At 47.6% G+C, this 25,222-nt stretch overlaps 1 protein-coding gene across 12 annotated transcripts in view; it reads right to left on the minus strand.

The window, feature by feature from the left end:
- Positions 1 to 212: 212 nt before the first annotated feature.
- SCMH1 (Scm polycomb group protein homolog 1) overlaps positions 213 to 25,222 on the minus strand; it is a 203,093-nt gene continuing 178,083 nt past the window's right edge. For all 12 annotated transcript variants that reach the window (XM_068539649.1, XM_068539638.1, XM_068539640.1 and 9 more), the window contains 5 exons: positions 24,244 to 24,444; positions 21,901 to 22,092; positions 10,144 to 10,338; positions 2,400 to 2,530; positions 213 to 1,344 (listed from right to left, as the gene is read on the minus strand). In XM_068539649.1, coding sequence (XP_068395750.1) covers positions 1,219 to 1,344; positions 2,400 to 2,530; positions 10,144 to 10,338; positions 21,901 to 22,092; positions 24,244 to 24,444 — 845 coding nt within the window. In that variant the 3' untranslated portion in view covers positions 213 to 1,218. The remainder of the gene's footprint in view (positions 1,345 to 2,399; positions 2,531 to 10,143; positions 10,339 to 21,900; positions 22,093 to 24,243; positions 24,445 to 25,222) is intronic.

Here is a 25,222-nt window from a genome sequence, read left to right on the forward strand (position 1 = left end):
ACACCGTCTCCCCAGGGGCTACGCCATGCTGGGGCCCCAGTGGGCATGTGGCAGACAGCCTGTTCTCTAGGGATTGCTGGAGTCACGAGAACTCAGGGAGCATCTTGTCCAAGTTTCCTCATAGATAAAAACGAGGAGCAAAGACCAAGACAAGGGGAGTGACCTGCCCTTCGGAGGCACACTGATTACCTGTTGACTGATTACAAAGACACTGGCATCTATATTGTTTTTTATTTATAAACAAATTGACATAAAATAAGTAAGTCCAGATGGCAGCGGGCGCAGCTGTGCTGCTGACTTGCTTACAAAGGAAGCATGTGGACAGTGGAGTGGGTACAACCAGACTCCAGCCTAGAGACCCCTTTCTCCCATCCATCTTAGGGCCTTCTTGGCTTAAAATCATTGGGCCCAACCTTCTTCAGCAGAAATTCTGGCCAGGGCAAGGAGCTGCGGTGGGGACAGTGCAGGGCAGGGACTCCCATTCCCACAGATGAGGCAGAGGCTGCAGAGGGCCCAGCGGAGGAAGAGAGGCAAGGGGACAGGGACCCTAGGTAATGTCCTCTGAAAAGGGGCCACACCGCTCTGGAGAGGGCCTGTCTGGGGCCGGGGCAGGGCAGTCTCCCTCCTCCTGAAACCCTGTGTCTGGAGCGAGAGGGGTATGAACTGGAGGGCTTGCCCAAGTGCCAGAAACAATAAATTAACAATAAGAAAAGATCTTTTCTTAAAAAAGGTAGAGGTCTGCACCATGAGTTTGGAGTCCGCGGATCTCGTGAGAAGAAGGCAGGAGCCGTGGGGCAATGGGGAGCCACACCAGGCCCAGCGGGTGGTGAGGGGACCGGGCACGAGTGTCACTTCAGGGCCCCGTCTTCTGAGGCCTCAGGGGTCAGCCCCTTCCTCCATCACTTGGAAGGCGTTCAGTCTAAGCTCCTGGGGAGAGGCCGGCCAGGCCTGAGCAATAAATACAGGAGACCTCAGAGCCGAGGCAGGGCTGAGGGGAAGAGCAGCGCCAACCCGGGGCCCCATGCCCACCTCGGCCCTTCATGGAAGGACATACCATGGCAGGAGGGGCAGTGCTGGCAGCTCCACACAGCCTCCTGGAGTCCTGAGGCAGCCTCGGACCCCACTGAGGTGCCTGGGAAGGGGCCGACGGCCCTCCTTCCTGGGAGAAGAATGGCCCCTCTGCTCGATCCCTCGGTTGTCTAGGCTGCGTCTCCCTGTTCAGAACTTGCCCTGCTTCAGCCGGTCAATGTGGTAGGAGAGCTTGAGTGCAGGCCCCAGCTTCAGACCCATGTACTTCATCATCATGTCACTGCGCAGCAGAAGCAGGGCCTTGCCATCGATCTCCTGGGGGGATGGAGGGAGGCGCCATCAGAGGCCTGGGTGGTCTGACCACCCCAGGTTCTGATTAAAGGCCACCCAGAGAGATGCCAGCCACGTGGCAGTGAACCTGCTGCGATGCTACAGCCTACCTGTTCTCCCCAGCTTCTGTCTCCAGCCACCCCTCCCCAGCATCTACTACTGACCCCCCGGGTTAAGCTCTTCACACACGTTTATAGGAATCTCCTTTCTCTGCTGCCCGAGAGGCAGTCTCCCCGTCTCCCAAACCTCTGAGGTCAGCTCAATTCTGTCTCCTCCCAGGCGGCCTCCCCGGTCAGTGTACTTGTCACTCATCACGGACTATTTTTGTATTGACCCTCAAGGGCTATCCGGTGAGTCACCTGCCTTCCTGAGCAGCAGGGACCCCTCCGTGTGAGCCAGGCACAAAGCAGGCACTCGCTGAGCAGCTGTGAGACCTTCAGGCCTGATCTAAGACCACCCTCCAAACCCACTGGCATGAAGGAGTAAGTGACCAGTGAGAGGTAGCAGAGCTGTTCTGAGTGCCCCAAGCACAGAACAGCACCAAGCGGTAGGGGCTACAGGGAAGTGGGTTTGAGCCCCAGATGAGGAGTACGGTCACTGCAGGGGGGTCAGCAGCAGTCCCTGGCCACAGGGCCAAATGGCCACTTGAAGAGATGGGGGAGGCTCAGAGCGGAGAAAGTGGAGGATGGGGTTCTGATGAGGTAGGAGAGTTGGGGGGTCACTTGGCAAGAGACTCTTTTAACTCGGCCTTAGGCCACAGCAGGTAGCTAGGAGAGCAAGTGCTCCTAGGAGAGTCCTGTCCCTGGGACCCAGTAGGAGTGTGGCTGAATCAGATCCTACACTAAAGGAGTGAGCTGAATTCAGTGCCCAGTGAGGGCTGTTTGGGACCCAAGATTCTGTCTCTAAGTTTGTATGGTGTCACCTGTGCTCAGTTTCAAGGGACCTAGAACAAGTATATAGCTCGTGCCCCTTTAAAAGTCTGTAAGTTGCAGAAGTAAGACTCCCAGCGGACACAGGAGAGGTCAGGCAGGGGCACCTACGTGTTTGCGAAAGAGGTCAGCATGGGGTCCAAGCTGAGGATCAGCTTCCCGGACAAACTGCATCACGTCCTCGACTGTCCACGAGGAGGGGTCCCGGCCACTCTGTCGAGAGGCATCCCGGCGGTCCGACCCTGCAGGACAGGAGGACACCTGCATAACGGGCCGGGACTGGTCTGTCACTCCCCAGCACTCTCCTTGGCCTGTCCCAATGGCCCTGTGTGACCACTGAGGCTCAGCAGTGCCAGAGCAGAGGAACCAGAGGCAACCGAGGGAGGGAAGGGTTTTCAACAAAGGGACCAAAGGCCTGAGACCCTCTTCACTCAAATCTTAAGGGTAGGTCTGATTCTGGAAATGGTTAGAAGGAGTTTTAAACTGAGGTTGTGATCCAGCCTGGACCTGAATCAGGGGTAGCAATGAAGTAAGGGGATTACCTAGACTGGGGGGTGGAGGAGCTGGTAGGTGAGGCTGCTTTTGCTTTGGCTCTGGGGACCATTTCTAGAGAGACCTCGGGAGCTGGGTAAGATGATAGCCAAGTCCTTGGGGCCCAGGAAGGGAAAACAAGTGGTGGGTAGTTATACCCAGTGCCTCTTCCAAGGCTGTAGCAAAGTCAGCCAAACACTTGGAGGCAGAACAGTTTTGCCTTGGCTGCCAGGAATCTCAATGTTAATTTAGTGGTCTGCTTAGAGCTTTTATCTCAATCTTGGCTCAAAAACAGCCCCTCCCATTTCCCCTGTGGGATCTGAGCTCTCCGTATGATCATCACCTGCACAGATCTCTGGCATGCTTCATCCCCTCTGCCTGGAATGTGCCCCCTTCTCTCCCTTCAATTTCTCCTTTTTTTTCTGGCAAACTCCGACTTAGCTAAGCAAGGGTCGGCTTCAAGGATCAGCTCCTTTATGAAACTTTTCCGGTCTAATCCTGAAATAATTGGTCTCACAAAGCATTCCATGGATCTCTTGGTTACAGCTCAATCTCTACACACTTTCCCCCATCACATCACTCTAATAATCTTTTCTCCATAAAGCAGTCAAAACAAGCTTTAAAAAGTAATCGGATCATGTCAATAAATGCAATGGCCTCGAAATGCGTACCTGAAATAAAGTCGAACCCCTTACCATGGTCTAGAAGGTATCCCATCATCTGGCCCTTTCTATCTCCTCTCTCCCTTCCCCCCATCCTTTACTCACCAAGCTCCAGACACTCTGGCTTTCTTTCTGCCTCCTGAATAAGCCATGCTTTTATTCTTTGACCCAGGCACACAATTTCCTCTGTCTAAAATTGTCTTTTCCCCACATCTTTGCATACCTGATTCCTTCTCAACATTTGGGTTTCACCTCAAATATTGATTCCTCTGAGAGGCCTTCCCTGATATCCTAATAAAAGTACTCACTCCCCACATAATCATTCTCAATCCAGTTACTCTAGTTCCCTCCACCCCCAGCACATATCACAGCCTACAGTAATTTCATGCATTTATGTTTATCTGTCTTCTCCTATTCCCTGCTATGTCCTTGTGATACTGTGATTAATAAGAAGAAACATATGTATTTGTCTTCATCCCCTTTTCTGACACAGAACTCCTAAAACTCTAGGAATTTCCTAAGTGGTCTGAGAAATAAAGGTGTCTTTTGCTAATCGTAGCAAGTCCCTTTTAGCCACACCTGGGTATGTTAATGAGGTGACTTTTGGAAAGCCCCTAAGGATGGGGGCCGGTTGCCAGAGGGACCAACCAGGTGACTAGAGGGTGGGAAGTTTCAGCCCCACCCCCCAATCTCTGGGGAAGGGAGAGGGGCTAGAGATTGAGTTCAATCACCAACAGCCAATGACATAAGCAACCTTGCCTATATAATGAAGTCTCCATAAAAGCCCAAAGGACAGGGCTTCAGAGAGCTTCTGGGCTGGTGAATGTGTGGAGGTACTGGGAAAGCAGTGTACCCAGGAAGGGCACAGGAGCTCCACACCCCTTCCCCCATACCTTCCCCTACACATCTCTTCCATTGGGCTGTTCCTGAATTGCATCCTTTTAATAAAAAACTGGTAATCTAGCAAGTAAACAGTTTTCCTGAGCTCTGTGAGATGCTCTAGCAGGTTAATCAAACCCATGGAAGGGATCACAGGAACCTCTAATTTAGAGCCAGTCAGTCAGAAGCACAGGTAACAATGTGGACTTTGAACTGGCAGCTGAAGTATGTGTGTGTGTGTGGGGGGTCAGTCTTGTGGGACTGAGCCCTTATCCTGTGGGGTCTGACGCTTCCTCCAGGGAGCTAGTGTCAGAACTGAGTTAAACTGCAGGAGGCCCAGCTGGCATTGCAGAATTGCTCGGTGTGTGGAGACCCAAACGTCGGCAGGGGAAGTGAAGCAGTGCTGAACAGAGTACTGAACGTGGGCAGACAGGCGGGAGGAGGGCGTTTTCCTTTCACAGCACAGAAAAGAGCGCCTGCTCTGCCACAGCAGATGTTCAGACACGTTTGCTAAGTGAATGAACGATCCTATGTAATAGTTCCATGTATATTTTTCTGTCTCCCCGCCAGACTAGGTCTGTCTTAAGGCAGGGACCTTGCCTTGCTCGTGTCGGTATCCTCACCACCCAGGAGATGCCCAGTCAACAGCTAACTGTCAGAGGTGAAACACCAGTGAAAGTAGAAAGGCCCTACTCTTCAACTATGTCTTGCAAAGGCTAAAGATCTTCTCTCATATTCCTTCATTCCGGGTCCCAGGTCTAAAAGTTGAAGCACACTTGGCTTGGCACCCCTTCTGCTCCCTGGGGAAGAGATTGGAACATACTACCTCTCAAGCTTGTAGCTGGGCACTGACCAGACCGGAGAGAAGTGTGCTGGAGCAAGCAGGGTGATTAGCGCCATAGAAATTCCGAAGGCTTTTTAGAGGGGTGGTAGACAGGGAGCTGGAGAGGGCTGTGTGAGCCAGCCACTTCTCCCTGCCCTAAAAAAAGTCCACTGCGATGCTGAGACAGAAACCAACTGCACAGATGATGGAGAGCAGGGAGCAGATACTACACATGAATATGTCCATCTTAGCTTCTTGGACCATCTTAGCTAATTCCTCTACCCAGGGGAGCTAGGAATCACACACACACACACACACACACACACACACACACACACACACACACACACACACAATTATACACATACTTATATAATGATATTATAAATACACACACATACATACTCACATATAATACTATTATATATTTACATGTTTGTCTGCTAGCCTACTCCATTAGAACATACACTCCATGAGGGCAGGAGGCAGGAAGTTGCTAATTTATACAGTGGTCAGGAGAGCATCTCTGAGATGACATTTGAGCAGAGACCTTGAGCAGAAGACTGGCATGTTTAAGGGTCAGCATGGAGGCCGGTGTGCTGGAGCAGAGTGAATGAAGAGAACATGGCAGGAAATAACATCTGAGAGTATGTATGTATGTGGTGGGGCGGGACGAGTGGCAGGGCACATCACAGAGGACCTTGTAAGCCACTGACAAACCACTGGCTTTTCTGAAGGTTGGTTTTGAGCAGAGGAGTGACACGAACCAACTTATACTCTGAGTCTGCGTTGATAACAGTCGTTAGGGGGGCAAGGACAGAAGCAAGGGAGACCAGTTGAAAAGGAGGCTACTATAATAGTCCAGGCAAGAGACGACTGGGATGCACCAGGTGGCGGTGGTGAATGTGGCGGAGAGTGGCCTGATATACCCAGAACTCCCAGCAGTGTCAGTTCACTTGACCCTTAAAACAGCTTTTGAAGGAAGTATCATCATCTTTAGTTTAGAGATGAGGGAACTGAGGCCCAGAGAAGTGAAGTGACTTGCCCAGGACCACACAGCTAGGAAGGAGAGAAGTTAGTGCCCTGTCTCTGTCTTTTCCTATGCCCGTTCCTGCAGACAGACTATACCAGGATTCTCTCTCTCCACCCAATGGGCACAGCTGGTGGTCACTCTTCACGCAAGGCAGAATGTCTCAGTCTGAGGATGACTAAGGAAGGTGGGGCGCATCCACAAGAGGCCAGACTGACAAACTGAGGCCCGACCATATGGATCAATGAAATGAGGGAGGGCATAGATTGTCATCTAAATTCTTTGAGAGAAACAATTCTAGGGCCAACCAAAGAGAATTCTCTCATAGCTTTATGAGGATCTTCAGGGTCAAAAGAGATTCAGACTGTGACTTGGCCAACAGACTCCCAGTGTATCCCAAGGGAAGAGTGGGAGACAACAGTGGCATCTGAGGCCAGTGCCAAGCGAGGCAGCCTATCAGTATGATGTCACTTATGTGTGGAATCTAAAATATGGCACAGGTGAGCCCGTCTACAAAACAGAAACAGACTCACACGCATAGAGATCACACTTGTGGTTGCCAAGGGGAGGGGGCGGGGGAGGGAAGGACTGGGAGTTTGGGATTAGCAGATGCCAACTATTATGTATGTCAGTAGGGTTGGATAAACAACAAGGTCCTACTGCAGAGCACAGGGAACCCTATTCAATATCCTGGGATAAACCATAATGGGAAAGATTATAAAAAAAAGAATGCCTATGTGTGTATAACTGAGTCACTCTGCTGTGCAGCAGAGATTGGCACTACACTGTAAATCAACTGTACTTCAATAAAAAAAAATAAAGTTAAAAAAAAAAGGAAGCACTCCTAACAGAAACAGGGCTTTGGGGAAGAGAACACTAATAATAACCCCCTCATACCTCGGGAATGATTTAGTTTCCAAAATGACCCCATATCCCTGCTTCCATCTGATCCATTTAACACGCCTGTGAAAAGAGCAGGTCAGTATCACCACCTCCACTTTGTGTATGAGGAACATGAAGACCTGAGAGCCGAGGTGACTGAAGGCTCAAGGCAGGGCACCAACTCTCCGCTCTGCCTCTACTTCAGAGCTCCTTACGCTGCTCCATTTGGGGCCTTGCTGGGGTTAGGGTCGGGGAGGGGCATCCCAGGCTTCTCTCCCTGTCTCAGCCTTCCTGAGAACCCCCTCTGCCACTGCAGGCCTGGCTACTGGAGTCTTCTTATTCTTTCACACCTCATCCATCCCTGGACTGGGGGAGGCCACAGTGGGTGTGGAAATGGCATTCTCCTGTCTCCCCACTGCTGCTTTTAGACCATCTTCTGATGGAAGCTCGTGTTCTTCAGAGGCCAAACATGTACCGACCATCTGCTCTTCCTGATCACTTTCATCTGTAGATCTCTGGGTTTCTGCTCTTTGTTAAATGAAGACTTTTGGGTACTTAACTCACTACCTTCTGTTCCACCCCAATTCCTGCCATAATCCTCAGAGGCAATCCATTCAACTGCTGCCTTGCTTCCAGAGACTTTCATCTCTACTATACTTCAAATGCTTACTGCCAAGGTTACTGTCTGGTTCTTGCATCACTTGGAACAAATCCACTTTGGAATTTTAAGCATCCCCCTCTCCGACCCCAACATCCCACCTTTGCAACTCTCTTGGGACCTATGTCCCCATAATCATTATGTCACAAAGATCTTTAGCACATCAAACTTACAGTCTCCCCATCCTTCAGCCTTCTCTCAGCCTTGCTTCTTCCCCACCCTGCCCAGATCCAGTGTTGATGATCTAAACTGCTCTTCTTCCAGCTCCACTGAGTACATGCTCCCCCGCTCCCCGCCCCCTCCTGCCCTGCTAGCTCAACATAAAAACTTAACTCTCAAACTGTCTTTTTTCACCCCACATCTAGGTTTCTGAGAACCACACAAGAAAACCATAGCTCTTGTAAAGTGGCAAACTAGCCTCCAAGCTCCAAGCATCGCTGGGCCTTCGTGTTTCCTGCAAACCATCCCCTCCTCCTTGACCTATTTCCTCCTGTCTTCTTTATGGCTAGTCCAATCTCCTGGCACTCTGGAGCCCTTCCCTACTCAGCCCTCTCTCCATTCCCTCATGGCCACAGTCAATTTTCCCTCCAGTCTCAGGGAGCAAGGTGTGCCTCCTTCTGTCTTAAGACTGATCCCTAATCCTTTCTACCACCCCCAAGGCCTTACTTTCTCCTCTTTCCTATATTCTTAATTTCTTCTCCTTGGAAGGCTCAAGTTGTCTTCTGATAAACATGCCCAGCGTGCACCCACTCTAGAAGACCTTCTTTTGAAGGTCACCTCCTTTTTTCTCATCAAACCCTCCTTGATGTCCCCATCCACTGCAATCTGCCCTCACCACCCTCCAGCACCACTGAAGCTGCTCTTACTAAGTTCACCAATTACTCACTAATCACCATATCCAGTAGATATTTCTCAGTCCTATTTTACTGAACCCTTTTGGGTTGTACTCGTCTTAAAACACTCTCTGTACTCCTGGCCACCACAGTATCAAATTCTTCTGTTTTTCCTCACATTTGACTACTCCTTTGTCCCCTTGGTGGGATCCTCTTCCTGTTCCCTCCTCCTGAACTTTGTTGGTCCCCAGAACTCCTTCCTTGGTCAACTGTTCTTTTCATTCTAGACATACTCCTGGGAGTTGGGTGTCATTCACCCTACAGCTTCAACTTCCATCTATTTGCTGATGACTCCCAAATATTTAACTTCAGCTCAGTCCTCTTCCCTGAGGATCAGACCTGCACAGCCACTGCCTGCTGGGTATCACCTAGATGACCCACGGGCTCCCTCCCCTTCTTTCTCTTCTATGGTTGGTTCCCTCTCTCAGGGAATGGCACCACCATCTATCCAGTCACCCCTTCTAGAAACCTGGGAGACATTCCCACTCCTTCCTCACAACCCTTGAATCTGACTCAATTTACCTCATGAAGAGTTTTCAAATCTATTCTCTCTTCTACAAACCTTCTACCACTGCCCTAATCTAGGCCTTTATCATTTCTGGTCTGGCCAGAAACCTAAGTAACCTCCTAAGTGGTCTCTCTACTCTTGTCCTGCCTCAGCTCCATCCACAACACAGTAGTCAATGATCTATTGGAAACACAAACCTGCTTAGGTCTTGCCTCTAAGTAAAAGTCTCCAGAGCTTCGCATTACCTATAAGATCAACTCCAAACTCTTTAACGTGGCATTTAAGGTCCTCTGTGATACAACCCCTGACGCTTCCAGGCTTTTCCCTTTGAAGTCCCAGAATTACATTTTGTTTTTCAGCAATACCAAACTGCATGTAGTTCCTGGTACAATCTGTGTTAGTTCTTATCCCTTTGCCCTTGTCCATACTGTACTCTCTTCCCTGGAAAGCTCTCCCTCCCCTACCAATCCTAATACATTAATATAGTCAACATTTAAAATGTCAGACACTTTCTCAAGGAAGCTTCCCCTGGATACCAAGCTTGGGTTAGGCGTTCCTTCTTGCAGTTTTCATGCAACTCAAAGTGTGTCTCTTTAGCCACATTCAAGATGTTGTTTTCCAGTTATCTATTTAAGTGTTTGTCTCTCCCACAAGACCTTGAGCTCCTTAAGGACAAGAAGTGATTGATTTTTGCGTCCCCATGACAAACACAGACGGTGTTCAAATAAATGGCTCATGAATGAACGAAGGACCCCTTCCCTTCCCTTTGGCTCTAGGCCGCTGGCTCTTAGTTTCTGTTATTCTCAAGCTAATCCCAGAGCTTCAATTGCTCCCCAGGTGCCTAGTCAGGCACAATGGTAGCCCAGACCCCAGTCCAACCTCCGGGCAGCAGGCAACAGAGTTAAGTCCTTTCTGGCCTCCCAGGGTTCAGGAAGGAAAGAAGGAAAGAATGAGAGAGGGCAGGAGAGCCAGAACTCCGAAAAGCTTACCCCTGGAGCAGAATCTGCGCACAGCCGAGGCAGTGCTCAGTGGGAGGCCACAGGATGGAAGCAAAGGCCGGTACCCAGGGTTTCGAAGATTTTGGGAGGTGCTGACAAGGTTGGTGGGATTCAAGGTGGAGTCCATTGAGTCTGAGTGTGGCTCCAAGGACCGGGCCAGACTATTTCCCAGGGCAAAGGTCTCACCTGGAAAACAGTAAAACCAGAGTTACAGCAGGGACTAGCCTGAAAGGACTGCCAGGGCGCTGGCTCCCAGGAATCTGTTTGGGTGGAGCAAGAGGCAGCAAAGCAGAGAGCCCTGGGCTGGGTCACTGGATGCCTGTGTACCAGTCATGGCTCTGGCTCTCACTAGGTGGCCTTAGTCAAGCCCAATGCCACTCTCTGGACATGGATCTCCTCAGAGACTTTTAGACTAGATGGTCTCTGAGTTTTCTTCTGGTTTGGATGTCTTAGGCTTTTTCTGACAAGGAGAACCTTAAAAAAAAAGAAAGCTATTCTGGGAAGAGTCTGCCCTAACACAAGATGCTAGAGCAGGGAATAGGGGTGCTGAAGAAGAGATACATTTGCTTAGAGGAGGGCACTTTAGAAGCTGACCCTCTTAGCCAGCAGGACACCTCAGAAATGCTTCTGGATGCCTGGCTAAAGGCCTGTCTGCAAAGGATCTGCTCCTATGTTTCCTCCCTCCTTTCCTATTTGCCTTGTTTTATGGAAACATTCCAAGGAAGCTGGGGTTGTATAGTAGTGAGACCATGGGCGTGGAGCACAGAATCTGGGTTAGAATTTGACTCAGCCACTCAGCAGACAAGGTGCTTCCCTCAGAACCTCAGTCTCCTAACCTATAACATGGGAGGCCCCTTTCTCCCAAGGGGTTTGTGAACAGCAAAAGAGAATGGCTATGAAAGCCTTCGTAAAGGGCACCTCATCCTGACATTACTACACCCAGGCCACGGCCCAACCCCACGCAGCAGCCCCTAATCATTGCACTACAGAACCGGAAGCAGACTCCCTCTCATGGTTGGGTTCTACCCATACCAAGTCAGATCCTCTGGCCACTGCCTTCTCTGCTTATGGGACATGTCTTGGGTCCTGGACCATATCACACTGTCCTTTGTGGTTTTTCTTAGAGATTAGGTGTTTAGATAATGCTTGGGATTCATACAGGGCCTCTGATGAACACTAAATTCAAGGAAACTGTCTGGTATACAGTGAGACCTCTTTGGCAAGATGGTTTAGGATTTTAGGACTACTTTCTAATTCTCACCTAGAATTGCTTGGTAAACCATGGGATTACAGTCAAATCTAGCACGGGACAGCTATTCATCCATATCTCAGGAAATTTAACTGATGAAGCCCTGTCCTAGAAATGATTCTGAAGAGAGAAGTCTCTGAGGCTCTAGGATACCTAAACCATATCCCACCCCATTTCTGCAGGTGAGGTTTCAGATTCCTATTTTCCAGGAGAGATGATTATAGCAATGTCCCACTTTGAGACAAGGACAGGAATCCAATCCGGGAAACAGGACGCCTGGGTTCTACTTCTGGGCTCCTGCCTCTCACTAGGTATGTGATTCAAGGCAAGATATTTGTCTTTTCTGGGTACTAGCTTCCTCATCTGTAAAATGGGGAAAACTCACCCTTTGTCATGCTGAGAACATCAAATGAGAAAACAGAATGGGATGGACTTTACAAAGGTGGGGAGTTGTATTTTATTCTTCATTCAGAGTTAGAGTGTAAATCGAAGTTCTCTGAAATAGCTCAAGAAAAAAATGAACTCTAGTTTCTGTATTTATCAGCACAGTAATAACCTCACCTTTCTAGTACTCATTTTACTCAGCAAAGACCTACTTCACGTGAGCTAACAGATGTGAAGAATAATTATGATGACAATGCCAGGGGTTCACCAGATGCTGATGCAAAATCAGTTAAGTGTCTCTTCTCTTGGCAATGCTAAGAATGGTAAATGAAATCTGGATTCTGAGTTGAGAGGTCTGAAAATCTGGACTGGTGGCACCTGGACTAGGCAAGGTCATTAAATCTTATCCTAATGAGATGAAGAGGAAAAATGAAGCATCATGCCCAAGGCTCTGAGAGGTCCTAGTCAGCTTAAGGCTGATCAAATGAGGCCCTGGCTGCCTTCAGTAGGATGATGCCAGGGCAGAAGACTGCAGTGCTTTCCAACTGTGCTCCACAGAGCCCTGCAGAACTCCCAGCTCCTGGGTAGAGCCTGGGCCTCATCCCAGCTTCTATCAAAACAGCTCTGGGTTTAGCTTTTATATACCAGAGTTTCATATAATCTTACCTTTGCAAAAAAAAAGGAGCTCTACTGCTAAAACAAAACAAACTTTGAAACCACTGGCCCAGGGATCAGAACTTGGGGCTGGAACACTTGAGTTCTATTTCTGGCATGATGATTAGTCAATGATCACCACCTTTTTTCTGGGATTCAGCTTCTATAAAATGGAGATGAAATCCCTTAGCCTCACAGGATCAACATGAATTAAATTCACCATTGAATGCTGGAGACATGAGAACAATCAGCATGAGAGGGAGCTGGTTCATTCATTCAACAAACATTTGTTGAGCACCCTTTGTGTGCCAGCCACTGTGCTAGGTATGGGGTATGCAGAGGTAAACACAGACAAGGACCTTGCCCTTACACAGCTATTTTCAGTGAGAAGCAGATCTTCTGAGTATCACATTGCAAGGCTGACCTTAAAAACTAGACTTCCCAGTGGAGGATGACCAGAACGGTGGTGAGAGGCCTAGAATTCATGGCAAAGGAGAAAGAGGGTGGGCATATACAGGCTGGAGAAAAGTCAGAGGAGACAGAGACACCAAGGGCAGTCATGGGTAGAGAAGAGGGCTGGAGGTAGATTTGTTTTTTGGAAGGCAGAGAGTAGAGCAGGGGTAGGAGTTATAAGAAGGTAGATTTCAGCTCAAAAAGGAAGGCATTTGGTAATCAAAAGTATTGAACAATAAAACTGATTGCCAATGGTGATTGTGAGCAACATATCATTAGGGGTATTTAAGCAGAAGTCAGACGAACACAACTGTCTGCTGGGCTAGATACTAGATCATCTCTAGAGCCATTTCTGCTTCTGAGATTCAAGGACTCTACGCTCAGAAGCATGCTTTCCCCTTCATGGGGGTAGACTGAATGATCAAGAAACGACTACAGTTGTGGATCTAAGAAACTTCTTACACCAACACAGGACTCAGAGGCTAGCACAGTTCTTACGTATGCTTAAGACAGACTTAAGTCTGTCCCATGTTAAAAAAATATCCTTCTCTGAACCACATGTCCCACATCCTCTACTAAGTATCCTTTCATTCAACAAATATTATTAAGTACTTACTATGTGACAGTTAGGGTGATGGATACTGAGAATGGTGAAAAAGATAGATTTCACCCTTCCCCTCATGGAATATTTAATTTAGTGGGGAGGATGACAAAATACAAGCTCATAAAAAATAGAAACTGTTGTAAATATTCCTAAGAAAGGAATAGGGAATTAAGACAGAAAATAACAGGGGGAGCTTTTTAGATGAGGAGACCCTGAGAGGCCTCCGTGGCAACTTGACAAGTTGTGTTCTGAAGAAGAGTCCAAGTGGAGGTGTGCCAGATAGTGTGCTTGGTTTTAGGGTTCAATGGAGGCCCTAAATGAATCCCAAAGCATTAGCTAAACAGCTGATTTCTAAGGAAAACTACAAAGGATAAGAATGTGGTCCAGGACTCAGGATACTCCCCACATGCAGAGAATTTTATGGGTCTGGGTAGATCACGGGAAAGGATCTGCTGTAGGTTCCCTGGTGCAATGCCTAGGGGCTGCTGCCTGGTCACATACAGAAAGACCCTGAGGTAGAAACAGCTTGGAATATTCAGGGAAATGGGGAAAAACAATATAGCTAAAATGTAGGGAACAAAGAGATGAATTTGGAGAGGTAGGCAGGGGCCAGATCATGCAGGACACTGCAAACCAAAGTAAGACATCTGGATTTTATTAAAAGTGCATTAGAGGGACTTCCCTGGTGGTCCAGTGGTTAAGAATCTGCCTTCCAATGCAGGGGAAGCAGGTTCGATCCCTGGTCGGGGAGCTAAGATGCCACATGCCGCGGGGCAGCTAAGCCCACGTGCCTCAACCACTGAGCCCGTGCACTCTGGAGCCCACGTGCCATAACTGGAGAGAAGCCAGCGTGCCACAATGAAGAGCCCGCGCGCTGCAATGAAAGACCCCACATGCCACAGCAAAGATCCCGCATGCCGCAACTAAGACCCGATGCAGCCACATAAATAAATAAATAAAAGTGCATTAGAACACCACTAAAGAGTTTTAAGTGAAGGACTGCCATAATCTAATTTATGCTTTAAGAAGACCATTTGGGCTATTAAGTAGACAATGGACCAGAGAGGAACAAGAGAGGGAGTAAGGGGACCAGATAGGCCAGAAAGGATCTCTCAGGCCAAGAGAGGGAGGATGATGGTGAAGGCAGTAGAGATGATAAGATATCCATGGATTCAAGATACATTCTGGATTTCCACTGCTAGCTAAGGATCAGACATAGCCTACTGCTTCAAACAACTAAAAGAAAAGACAAAATATATAAAATAAGTTTTCAGACACTGGGCATTAGATAGTGCAGGATAGAGACTCCTGAAAGAGGAGAAACAAATGAGATGAGCCCTAGGCTTGCTCCCAGCTTACTGTGTGGAGAGCTTCCTGGCTACAGTGCAGGGAGGGGAAGATCAGACAGTGCCCGGTGATCTCCCTGAGTTGAGGAGTTGGAGCTGAGAGTCCAGGTAGAACATGGCAGCTAAAGTTCATAGGCCAGAGTACTGGAGAGGTGATTATAACTATATTTCATATGTTCAAGAAGGTAAAGCAAAGACTGAGCAGGTTAAGCAGACACTGAAGATATAAAAAGACCCATACTGAACTTCTAAAAATGAAAATACAATGTTTGAGATGAAAAATACATGGGATGGATTAACAGTAGATTAGACACTGCCGAAGAAAAGATCAGCTAACTTAACCATATCTGTAGAGTTTACCCAAAGTAAAACACAGAAAAAGGGTTAAAAAATATTTTAAAAGCATCAGTAAACTGTGGGAAAATTTCAGGAGGATTAATATGTGTCTAATTGGAGTCCCCAAAGGAGATGTGACAAAATATATATGAAGAATGAATGACAGAAATTTTTTCAAATTTGATGTAAATGACAAACCCTCATATCCAAGAAGCTCAGTTAACCCCAAGCACAAGAGGCATGAAGTAAACCTCACCAAAGTCAGCATAATCAAATTGCTTAAAACCAATGATAAACAGAAAACCTAAAAAGCATCCAGAGGGAAAAGACGAATACAAGAGACCAAAGATATGAATGACAGAAGACTTCTCATCAGAGGCAACGCTAACCAGAAGACAGTAGAGCCACATCTTTAGCGTGCTGAACAACAAAAAAGTCAACCTGGAATTCTAAACTCAACACAAGTGCCTTTCAAAAACAAAGACGAAAAAGACCTTTTTCAAAGCAACAAAAGCTGGAAGAACTCAACTACAGTAGACATGACTATGAGAAATGTTACAGAAAGCCCTTTAGGCAGAGAGAAGATGATAGTATGAAATGGCTCTACACTAAAGAATGAAGAGTAGCAGAAATGGTAACTATAAAAGGGTAAATATAAAACAATTTTTTCTTATTTGAAAAAAATCTTTAAAAGGTAAATACCTGTTTAAAGTAAAATAGTAAAAATGTAAAGTGGGATTTATAAAATATGTAAAAGTAAAATGGATAATAACAATAGCATAAAGGTCAGGAGGTGAGAAGCATACTGTTTTAAGGTTCTTATACGATATGTAAAGGGATATGATTATTACTTTAACGTAGATGGTGATATGTTAAAACAAATGTATAATACAAACTAAAGCAGCCACTAAAATAACAAAGAGTTATAGCTGACAAGCCAACAAAAGAAATAGAACAGAATCATTAAAAAACTGGATTAAGGGGGCTTCCCTGGTGGCACAGTGGTTGAGAATCCGCCTGCCAATGCAGGGGTCATGGGTTCGAGCCTTGCTCTGGGAAGATCCCACATGCCGTGGAGCAACTGGGCCCGTGTGCCACAGCTGCTGAGCCTGTGCTCTAGAGCCCGCGAGCCACAACTGCTGAGCCCGTGAGCCGCGACTGCTGTAGCCCGCGCGCCTGGAGCCCGTCCTCTGCAGCGGGAGAAGCCGCAGCAATGAGAGGCCCGCGCACCGCAATGAAGAGTGGCCCCTGCTCGCCGCAACTAGAGAAAGCCCACATGCAGCGACGAAGACCCAACGCAGCCTAAAAGAAATAAATTAAAAAAAAAAAAAAAACTGGATTAATCCACAGGAAGGCAGAAAAAAAGAAAAAGGGAACATAGAACAGATGGAACAAATCTCTCCACCCACAGCTTTTCCCTTTGTTCTTTGAGTTGCTGAAAGTATAGATCTGGGCTAGCTGGTACTTTCTTTTAGATAATTACACTAATGGTTCTTTTGGTATGAAAGGCAAGGTCTGGGCATTGTGTAGAAGGGGAAAGCTGAGACAAAAGCAAACAAAATTATTTTGCACCGTAAATTAATTTGGAGTTGCCTGCTGATAGCTTGGAAGGGAGGAGGTATGGGATGGAGGGAACAGAGAAATCAGAGGGCAAAGGGAATTCCTCCAAATCTAGAATGGGTCACAGAAAATGGCAATAGGCGGAGGCCTAAGGTGAAAGAGGCCAGTAAGATATTTGCTATAACATCTGATAAACACTAAAACAAAAATGTTAAATTGCTTCCTTTTCTTTGTGGTAAGTATCCTTCTTTCTACCCATAACTTCAGTACAAGTCTAGTACACTTAACAGACTTGTGTTGGTTTTTCCTTAGGGAAATGAAGGATGAGGAGATGGATCAAACTGTTGGGGCAAAGCACTACAGGAGAGACCATCAACTACAGGAACTGACAGGGGAAAAAGGGATTAAGAACCAACGCAGAAGCAGGAATTCTGAGCTAGAAGTATGCACTACTACGAGGAAAATGTAACCTCATCCTGGGTTATGTGGGATGGGCGGGGGGGGGGTCATTTAATTTTATTTAGATTTGGATATCAAAGGAAAGGACAATCCCCAAATCTAGGAGGCCTTGCAGAATTCAAAAACCTCCAACTGGTTTCCCGGCCTACCTCTTGCTCTATTCCAACTACTCTCCCACACAGTAAGTACCCTGAGTGAGCTTTTGAAAACACAAATCTGATTATGTTATTTCCATAACACAGTCATGGCTTTAAATACTTCAATGGGTCCTCACTGCTCAATGATATAAAGTCTGTAACCTGGTCAATTAGACCTTTTCTGCCTGGGCCTTTGCTGCCACTCCAGCCTCATTGCTCACATTCTTCTTTTCTACCCTATATTTCTGAAACAAGTCAGGTTTCCTCTTGCCCCTCACAGTCTCACACGCTCAGTCAACAAGAATACTCTTCATCATTCCCCTCTTCCATCTCTTTGGGTCTGTGGCATCTTTACCTCATTATCCTACTCCTTCAGGTCCAAGTGTATATATCATTTCTTCTGGAAGGTCTTCCCTGACACACCGGGTTTGAACTCTTGAACTCTGAACTTGTTCCAGTAAAGCGCTCATCACCATGAATTAATTTGTTTGCTTATTTGTTCATATTCTTTACCAGGCTGTAAACTCCGTGGGTGTAACGACCTTGACTCCTAGTTTACAATGGAACCCTCTATACCTAAATCAGAGCTGTCAATAAATACTGGGTTGACTGACTGACTGACCGAATAATGGAATCACTACAGTTTCAATTAATTATAAACATTTGAGTCTTCTTAAAACTCTGACAGTTCTATGAAGAAACCTTGTGTGGGAATGAAGGGGCATCCTAAGAAATTATGAGTTCTTATCTGGCTTTTATTCTGTGAATTTTGGGGTTTTGTCAGGAGAACCACTTGATAACCCGCTTAGAAGACCTGGATGGAACTGGAAAGACAGGCACGAGGAACTCACTGTCATGGGACAAATGAACTACTTCCTTCAGCAGAGAGGAACCAGCAGGCCCAGAGGTGACTGCTAGGTGGATTTCAACTACAGCTAACATTAACAGTCACTGGGATCAGCTAAGTTAATACAATCTCCTGTTTAATACCATTAGTTTCTAGAGGACCAGAAAGAGCTCCTTCTCACTTAATCTTTATAGGCCTCGTACTTGATCCAGCCACATGTGTAGTTCTTAAGAAGGGACTCTGAGCTGCCATTGCCTCCCTGAGGGATCCTTCCCTGACTTCTTCTTTCACCTTACTCCTTGCTCATCACTCCTGGCTGGGCCAGAGTACCTTTGGTTCCATGCTCTTACCACATACATGTTTACCTGTATCTCCTCTCTCAGCTGGGAACTCTTTTAGAGCAGGGATTGAGTCTGTTTTCTCTCTGTCTCCCCAGAGTCCAGTATAGGATCTAGCACAGAGTAAGTATTTGATAAATGTTTGATGATCTGAACCAAAACAACTGGCCTGAGTTCTTCAAAATGCCAATGTCACATCATGGAAGGTAGATTAAAAAGGCTGGAAAACTGCTCTAGATAAAAGAAAACTAAAGAGACAGGATAACTAAATGCAGTGGATCACCCTTCACTGGATCTCGGATTAGGAAAAAAAAAAAGCTACAAAGGACATTACTGGGACAACTGGGGAAATCAGCTAGTAGATTTTATTAATGTTAAACTTCTCGAGAATGATAATAGTATTGTGTTCCTTGTTCTTAGGAGATACATACAAACGTGTTTAAGGATCAAGTCTCTCATCTGCACTTAACTCTCAAATGGTTCAGTAAATAAACAAAAAATATACAGAAACGCATACATGTATATATACTTAGAGAAACAGATAAGGTAAATACTGCAAAAAGCTAAGTGGCAAATCTAGGCGAAGAGTACAAGGCTGCTCACTGTACTACTGCACAACTTTTCTATAAGTTTGAGATTTTTCAAAATAAAACAGTGGAGGAAAAAACTAAGTCTCAACTTAGGTAAGGAAGCCTAATGGGATGTACACTTGGTGACTATTTGCTATACTGGAAATGTGTAGTCAGTTACCCTACTCAGAAATGGGTAGGGTAGCGTGGAGACAGGGCTGTAGGGAAGGAAGAGGGGGCTGGTAAGCTCCTGGATAAGAGAGGTGGTATCTTCAGATGTGGAACTAGTAGAAGCGTGTAGCCAGGCAGAAGGGTGGGAGTAATAAACACCAGATCCAAAGGGCAAAGCAAAAGAAAGCCCTTATGCACATCAAGCTCTTTGGCAGAGGTCTGAGTAACTAATCAGAAAACTGTAGGAAATGAAAAATGATCAGAGGTGGCGCAAAGGGTCAGTAAGGCAGGGAGGGAGGTAGGTAGGCAGGCAGAAAAGATAAGCGAGGGAGCACAGAAGAGTTAGAAATCTAGGCAAAGGTCTAGTTTGTCTGGGCAGAGTTAAAACATTTCAGGGAAGCAAACAGAAACTAGGGTGAGAGCGGCCAAGTTGCTGAGCACCCACTATGAGAAACAGAGGTTAGAGAGCATAGGAGAGCACAGAGAGTTGGCTGAATCTGTCTGAAAAAGAGGGAAGGGAAGGGGGGCAGCCAATGCGGAAGGTGATAACCCTGGTCTTTGTCTCTTCCTAGTTGGTAAGGCAAGAAGGAAGAGTGGCTAAAGCCTGCTTCCTCTTATCTGGTAGTTGAATCAGAGAGATGCAAACTGGAACAGAATTCCCAGGAAAGGTCACGCGCCCCAACCCCAAACTATCATCATGACTGCAGGCCCATGATGTATACCCCTACCAGCCTCTGCATGCTGCTACCAGTGCGTTTCTCTTGGTTGTTAGCGGTGTTATTGCATTTAAGAATTCTGGGGCTTCCCTGGTGGCGCAGTGGTTAAGAATCTGCCTGTCAACTCAGGGGACACAGGTTCGAGCCCTGGTCCGGGAAGATCCCACATGCCGTGGAGCAACTAAGCCCGTGCGCCACAACTACTGAGCCTGCGCTGTACAGCCTGCAAAACCCAACTACCGAGCCCGCGTGCCACAGCTACTGAAGCCCGTGTGCCTAGAGCCCGTGCTCTGCAACAAGAGAAGCCACTGCAATGAGAAGCCCGCGCACCGCAACGAAGAGTAGCCCCCGCTTACCACAACTAGGGAAAGCCCGTGCGCAGCAACAAAGACCCAACGCAGCCAAAAATAAAATAAATAAATAAATTACTTAAAAAAAAAAAAGAAAAAGAAATGCTTAAAAAAAAAAAAAGAATTCTGAGTTCCTATTTCTTTGAGAAATCTCTCTTTAGACTAGCAGCTACACTCATGGACATGCTACCCTCTCTCGTGTATCCATTCTTCCAGAATCTCAGGTAGGGCTAATTTTAATTATTGAAGTGCAGCTCAGAGTTCCTGAATGCCAGCAGCAGGGGATATCTAACAACCTGCCTCTGTGTGCACCAACTCCACCGTGCCCAGCCCAGACTCCCAGGGCAATAGCCTAACTACAAGTAAGAATGCCCTTTTCTGTTCTCAGAGAGTGTGACGCTGAAAGAAAGCAATCTAGAGTAGGTCAGATGAGAAGTTCCCTCTGAAGAAAAGGGTCAGTGAGAGGGTCACAGATATGTCTGCAAGGACCAGATGGTGGGGCCCCCAGAAGGAGCGTCTGAAATTCAGGCAGCTTTTTGCCCTGCCTGCAAGTCATATAAGCAATTCTCCTTTGGGTGCAGCAGTAGAGATAGAGGCGATGGATGGGGGGTGCTGGGTGAGCAGTCACTTCCCCAGCACATTCTTTCACAAGTGGCACTTTTATCAGGAGTGATTCCGACAATGATGAAAAGACAACAGGGAAGACAGTGTGGGAACAAGACTCGTGCAGGTCAGAAGGGACCACCTTTTAGAGTTACGCTCCCCCATCACCAGGCAGCACAGCCCCAGCGCTGACAGCACTGCCTCTCTATTCCTCTGGCCAGGACAACGTCCACAGGACTCTTTTAAAGAGCCTTTCCTCCCTCTCGCCATAATGACCTACCTCGCTACGTTTAAGGCCAAGCTTCCCTTCCCTCCCTGTTGTTCTGTGTCCTGTGCTCCAGATTAGAGATGCTGAGTTCCATTCACTCAAACCTCTCAGAAGTGCTTAGTCACTGATCCGGCCACGTGGCATCCGCTTTCCCGTTGTGGGTCTGGTATGTTAACTAAGAAAGTTATTTTCCAGCCTAGTTAGAAACAGCAGGAACTTGAATTGACTTGCTAGACTGGCGGTGCTGGAGGAGTTATGGCCACGTGCCAAAGGAAAAGAGTGGATGGCCAATCACCCGGGAGCAAATTTCTCAATCTGTAGCCTGAGACTAAACCTTCCCGCTGGCAAGGGAGTTCTGTGTTAGGCCTTTGCTGCCAGATTCACACGGGGAGATGTCTTGTGACTTCACGGTGGCTCCACATACAGATTCAGGAGAATCATGAACCACCATTTTTTTAGGGATAAAAATCCAGAGGAAAGAGGGTTAATCCTAAAGATAGGAGACAAAATCCTGAAGAGACAGTAAAGGTGAGAGGAGACCAAAAAGTGCCAGACACGGCAAAGTTAAGGGACAGAAAACCAGATCTTGGGGTAGTAGGTGCCAGGCTAGCAGATCTGAGGGCCTGGCCCTGGGCCCTCGCTGCTGCTGCTACCGCTACTACCCTGCCCCCCTTTCTTAGCCCAGACCCCGTCCCAGCTCCTACCTGGTAGGTACCTGTCGTGGCTGTGGCTGTACTCTGTGGTGGTGAGTGACAAGTGAGTCTGTGTAAAGGGCTGGTTGCCAAACAGATTGTCACTGCGAAGGTTGTGGCAGAGTTTCTCCAGGAAGCGGAGGACGTAGGTGATGCTGTTGACTGCTGGGAGGTTGAGGGTGTGCTGCTCGCGGTCAAACACGGCTGTGGAGTTAAGCAAACAGGGCTGAGCACGTCAGCTCCTCAGCTCAGCAGCGCAGGCAGGGCAGGAGGAGTCCAGCCCACTGCTTGCCTCAGGCTTCCCTGGTTACACAGAGGCAATCGGTGCCCAGGTTTCCTCCCTCCTTCCCTTCCCCTCCCCTCCCTCCCTTGAGGGTTTGATTTTTGCCTCCAACTCCAGGGCTTGCAATGATGGGAGTGGCCAGGGCAGGTCTGTTGCACCTGGGGCTCTGGAATGATTTTACTCAGCCTGTGAAACAACTGTGAACATAATTCTATCTGCTCCATCAGTTGGCTGGGCCTCCTCCAGGAAATCTGTTCACTTGGGGTTCCATTTCCATAAGAACTGCCCAAGAACAGAGAAGCTGGGCAGAAGAGGAGAATACAGCTATTGCCAGCAATGGCTGAGGCGTACAATCTGATCTGGATAAGGGCAACTAGAATTTCGGCAACATTTGGAACTATTCCATGCCTGTTTTTCTTTTTTTTAAACTCCCCACCTATTTCTATTCAAAATGTATCTGTATAATCCTTAACAAGCAAAAGGCCTCTACATCTGTCTCTGAGGGCAGGAAGGAAATGGGGAGATAGGTCATTCTCAGGAACCAGTTTTGGGGCAGAGGAAGAACCCTAGAGAAGGTGGGTGAGAGCTGCTAAAGAAAAGTCGTAAAGAAAGCCAGGTGCCTGTAGACTGCTGCACAGAAGCAAAGGAGAGGCCGGGCAGAGGCCTCAGCCTCAGAAGGAAAGGGAGGCTTGATTTCCCATGCAGTTTTCAGCCTTTTATAGCAATTCCTTCCCTGCCTGCCCCCATCCTCCATGCAGCCAATTACTCCCTCGTCCGGGCTCCCACACCGCCCTGCATGCATTTCTCACATATTATAACACCTCCCACAGTTAGCTGTGAGCTAGTCTTTCTTTTCCATCAGGGCAGAGCCTGAGCATGTCCTCTTCTTTTCTTCCCTTCCCCTGGCCAGTGTCTGGCAATAACCTCTAACACAGAGTAAGGACTCAATGAATGTTTGCTAAAAAGTGGTATTTATGGGGTCTTCCATGTCAGCTGGGTTTCCTGAGGCTGGATACTGCAACTAGTTAGAGGGCAGGGGCAGGAGATTATGGAGTAGTGTACAATTAAGACTGAAAGGCTGGGGCTTCCCTGGTGGCGCAGTGGTTAAGAATCCGCCTGCCAATGCAGGGGACACGGGTTCGAGGCCTGGTCCGGGAAGACCCCACATGCCACGGAGCAACTAAGCCCGTGCGCCACAACTACTGAGCCTGTGCTCTAGAGCCCGAGACCCACAACTACTGAAGCCCGCACGCCTAGAGCTCGTGCTCCGCAACAAGAGAAGCCACCGCAGTGAGAAGCCCGTGCACCGCAGTGAAGAGTAGCCCCCGCTCGCCGCAACTAGAGAAAGCCCACATGCAGCAATGAAGACCCAACGCAGCCAAAAATAAATAAATAAATAAAATAAATTTATTAAAAAAAAAAAAAAGGTTGAAAGGCTCTAGGTCAAGTCTTCACAGGTTTGGTGGGTAAAGAATGGGGTTTTGGACTTAGGAAAACTGAAACAGAGCAGGGCACAGCAGAAAAAGTGACTATTCTCAGTGAAAACAAACAAACCAAAAAACCATACGCTGTGCAACTGACTCAAACTCTCATAGCGGGAAAGAGAGGGATGATTCTTCCCACTCTGCCCTGAGATTCAATTCCCCTGTATCAGGGCTGGCTTAGGACTGGGAAGCTAAGGAGTCAAAAGAATGAGAGAAGAGTTCTGTGGTTCCCTGAAGCCAGCTAGGAGGCTATGGCAGTCTGGAGAAACTCTACTGTTTCCACAATACAGCCTCCTCTGGATTTTTTCTTGTGATCATCTTTAAAGCAACACAGCCATATACTTTCTGTATGGGAGAGGCTAGGCAGGGAGACAGAGTCTGCGTGGGTATTCTACTTGGCAGCGATATGCAGAAGACCTGGAGGGGCTCTGGGAGTTGAAAATGATGACTCTCTGAGAAATGGAATACTTTCATATTTCTCCAGAGCCTACAGGTGTGAAGTAGAAACCAGGATGCCTTGCTAGAAATTAGTCACTTGAAAAGGCCCGCCCCTCTGACTAGGAGCCACACCAGCCCAGGGGCGCTTACCTGAGATAACTGCACCACCGTGACCCTGTTTGAGGAAGCCGAAGACGGTTTTCTGGTGATAAGCACAGTCGATGCAAGCCTGCACAGCCTGCTGCAACACCACGGAGGCTTGGGCTGGCCCAAAATGGTCAGGGAGCTGCTGGACCTTCTTCTTATCTAAGTGGGGGCCTGTGCTGCCATTCTTGTTCAAGTAAATACAAACTGCAGGAGACAAAGAATCAAAGCAGCTTATAGAGTATCCAGGGTAGAGAAGTCAGGCAACAGTGCTCTCTTCGTCTTTCATACCCTGGCTCTGGTCTCTACAGGATTCCCAGCTGCTAAGCTGTGAAACACCGTGGGAGGGGGTAGAGGGTGGCTGTACCCAGCTGCTGCCAGCCCAAACTGCATGACCAAAGCTCTGGGAACGCAGCCTGCTGGGAGAACAGCCCAGACCAGCCAAGGCACAGAACTTGCACTTTGTCTTCCGTACACTGAAAAGAAGATCTAAGCAATTTTCCAGATGTATGTACTTTCATTTTCGGTCCTTGGTTGCCTTACATATTCTTGGTATCTCTTACATGCTCTGTGTACGGAGCTGGGGCCTCTGGCAATGTTAGTGCTTGTGTGTGTTTGGTTTTGGACTTAAGAGTGGTCAAACCACCAGTCACTTGCCTTGCCTTCCGTTCTGGGCCTTAGAGTCCCTTTGTTATCTTCTACATCGACACTCAAAGAACGTAGTGAAAACAGAAGAAAGGCTCAAAGAAAGTAGCGAAAATAGAAGAAAACTGGAATAAAGAAAAACATGCAAAGGACCTGAGGGTCCCACCTATGTATTTCTCTGTTTCAGTAGTTTCTCCTGTCAAGACAGTTGGGCACTCTCCTAATTGCAACCTCCCACCTGGCACTGTGCTAGGGCAGAGGCAGGGCGAGCACGGAAGAAAGAGGCAGTCCTACCCAGACTTGCTTCTTGGTCTCCAGAGAGGACCCGCAGCTGCCTGGC

Source organism: Eschrichtius robustus, chromosome 3 (genome assembly GCF_028021215.1).
Source record: "Eschrichtius robustus isolate mEscRob2 chromosome 3, mEscRob2.pri, whole genome shotgun sequence".
In the NCBI taxonomy this organism is placed as follows: Eukaryota; Metazoa; Chordata; class Mammalia; order Artiodactyla; family Eschrichtiidae; genus Eschrichtius; species Eschrichtius robustus.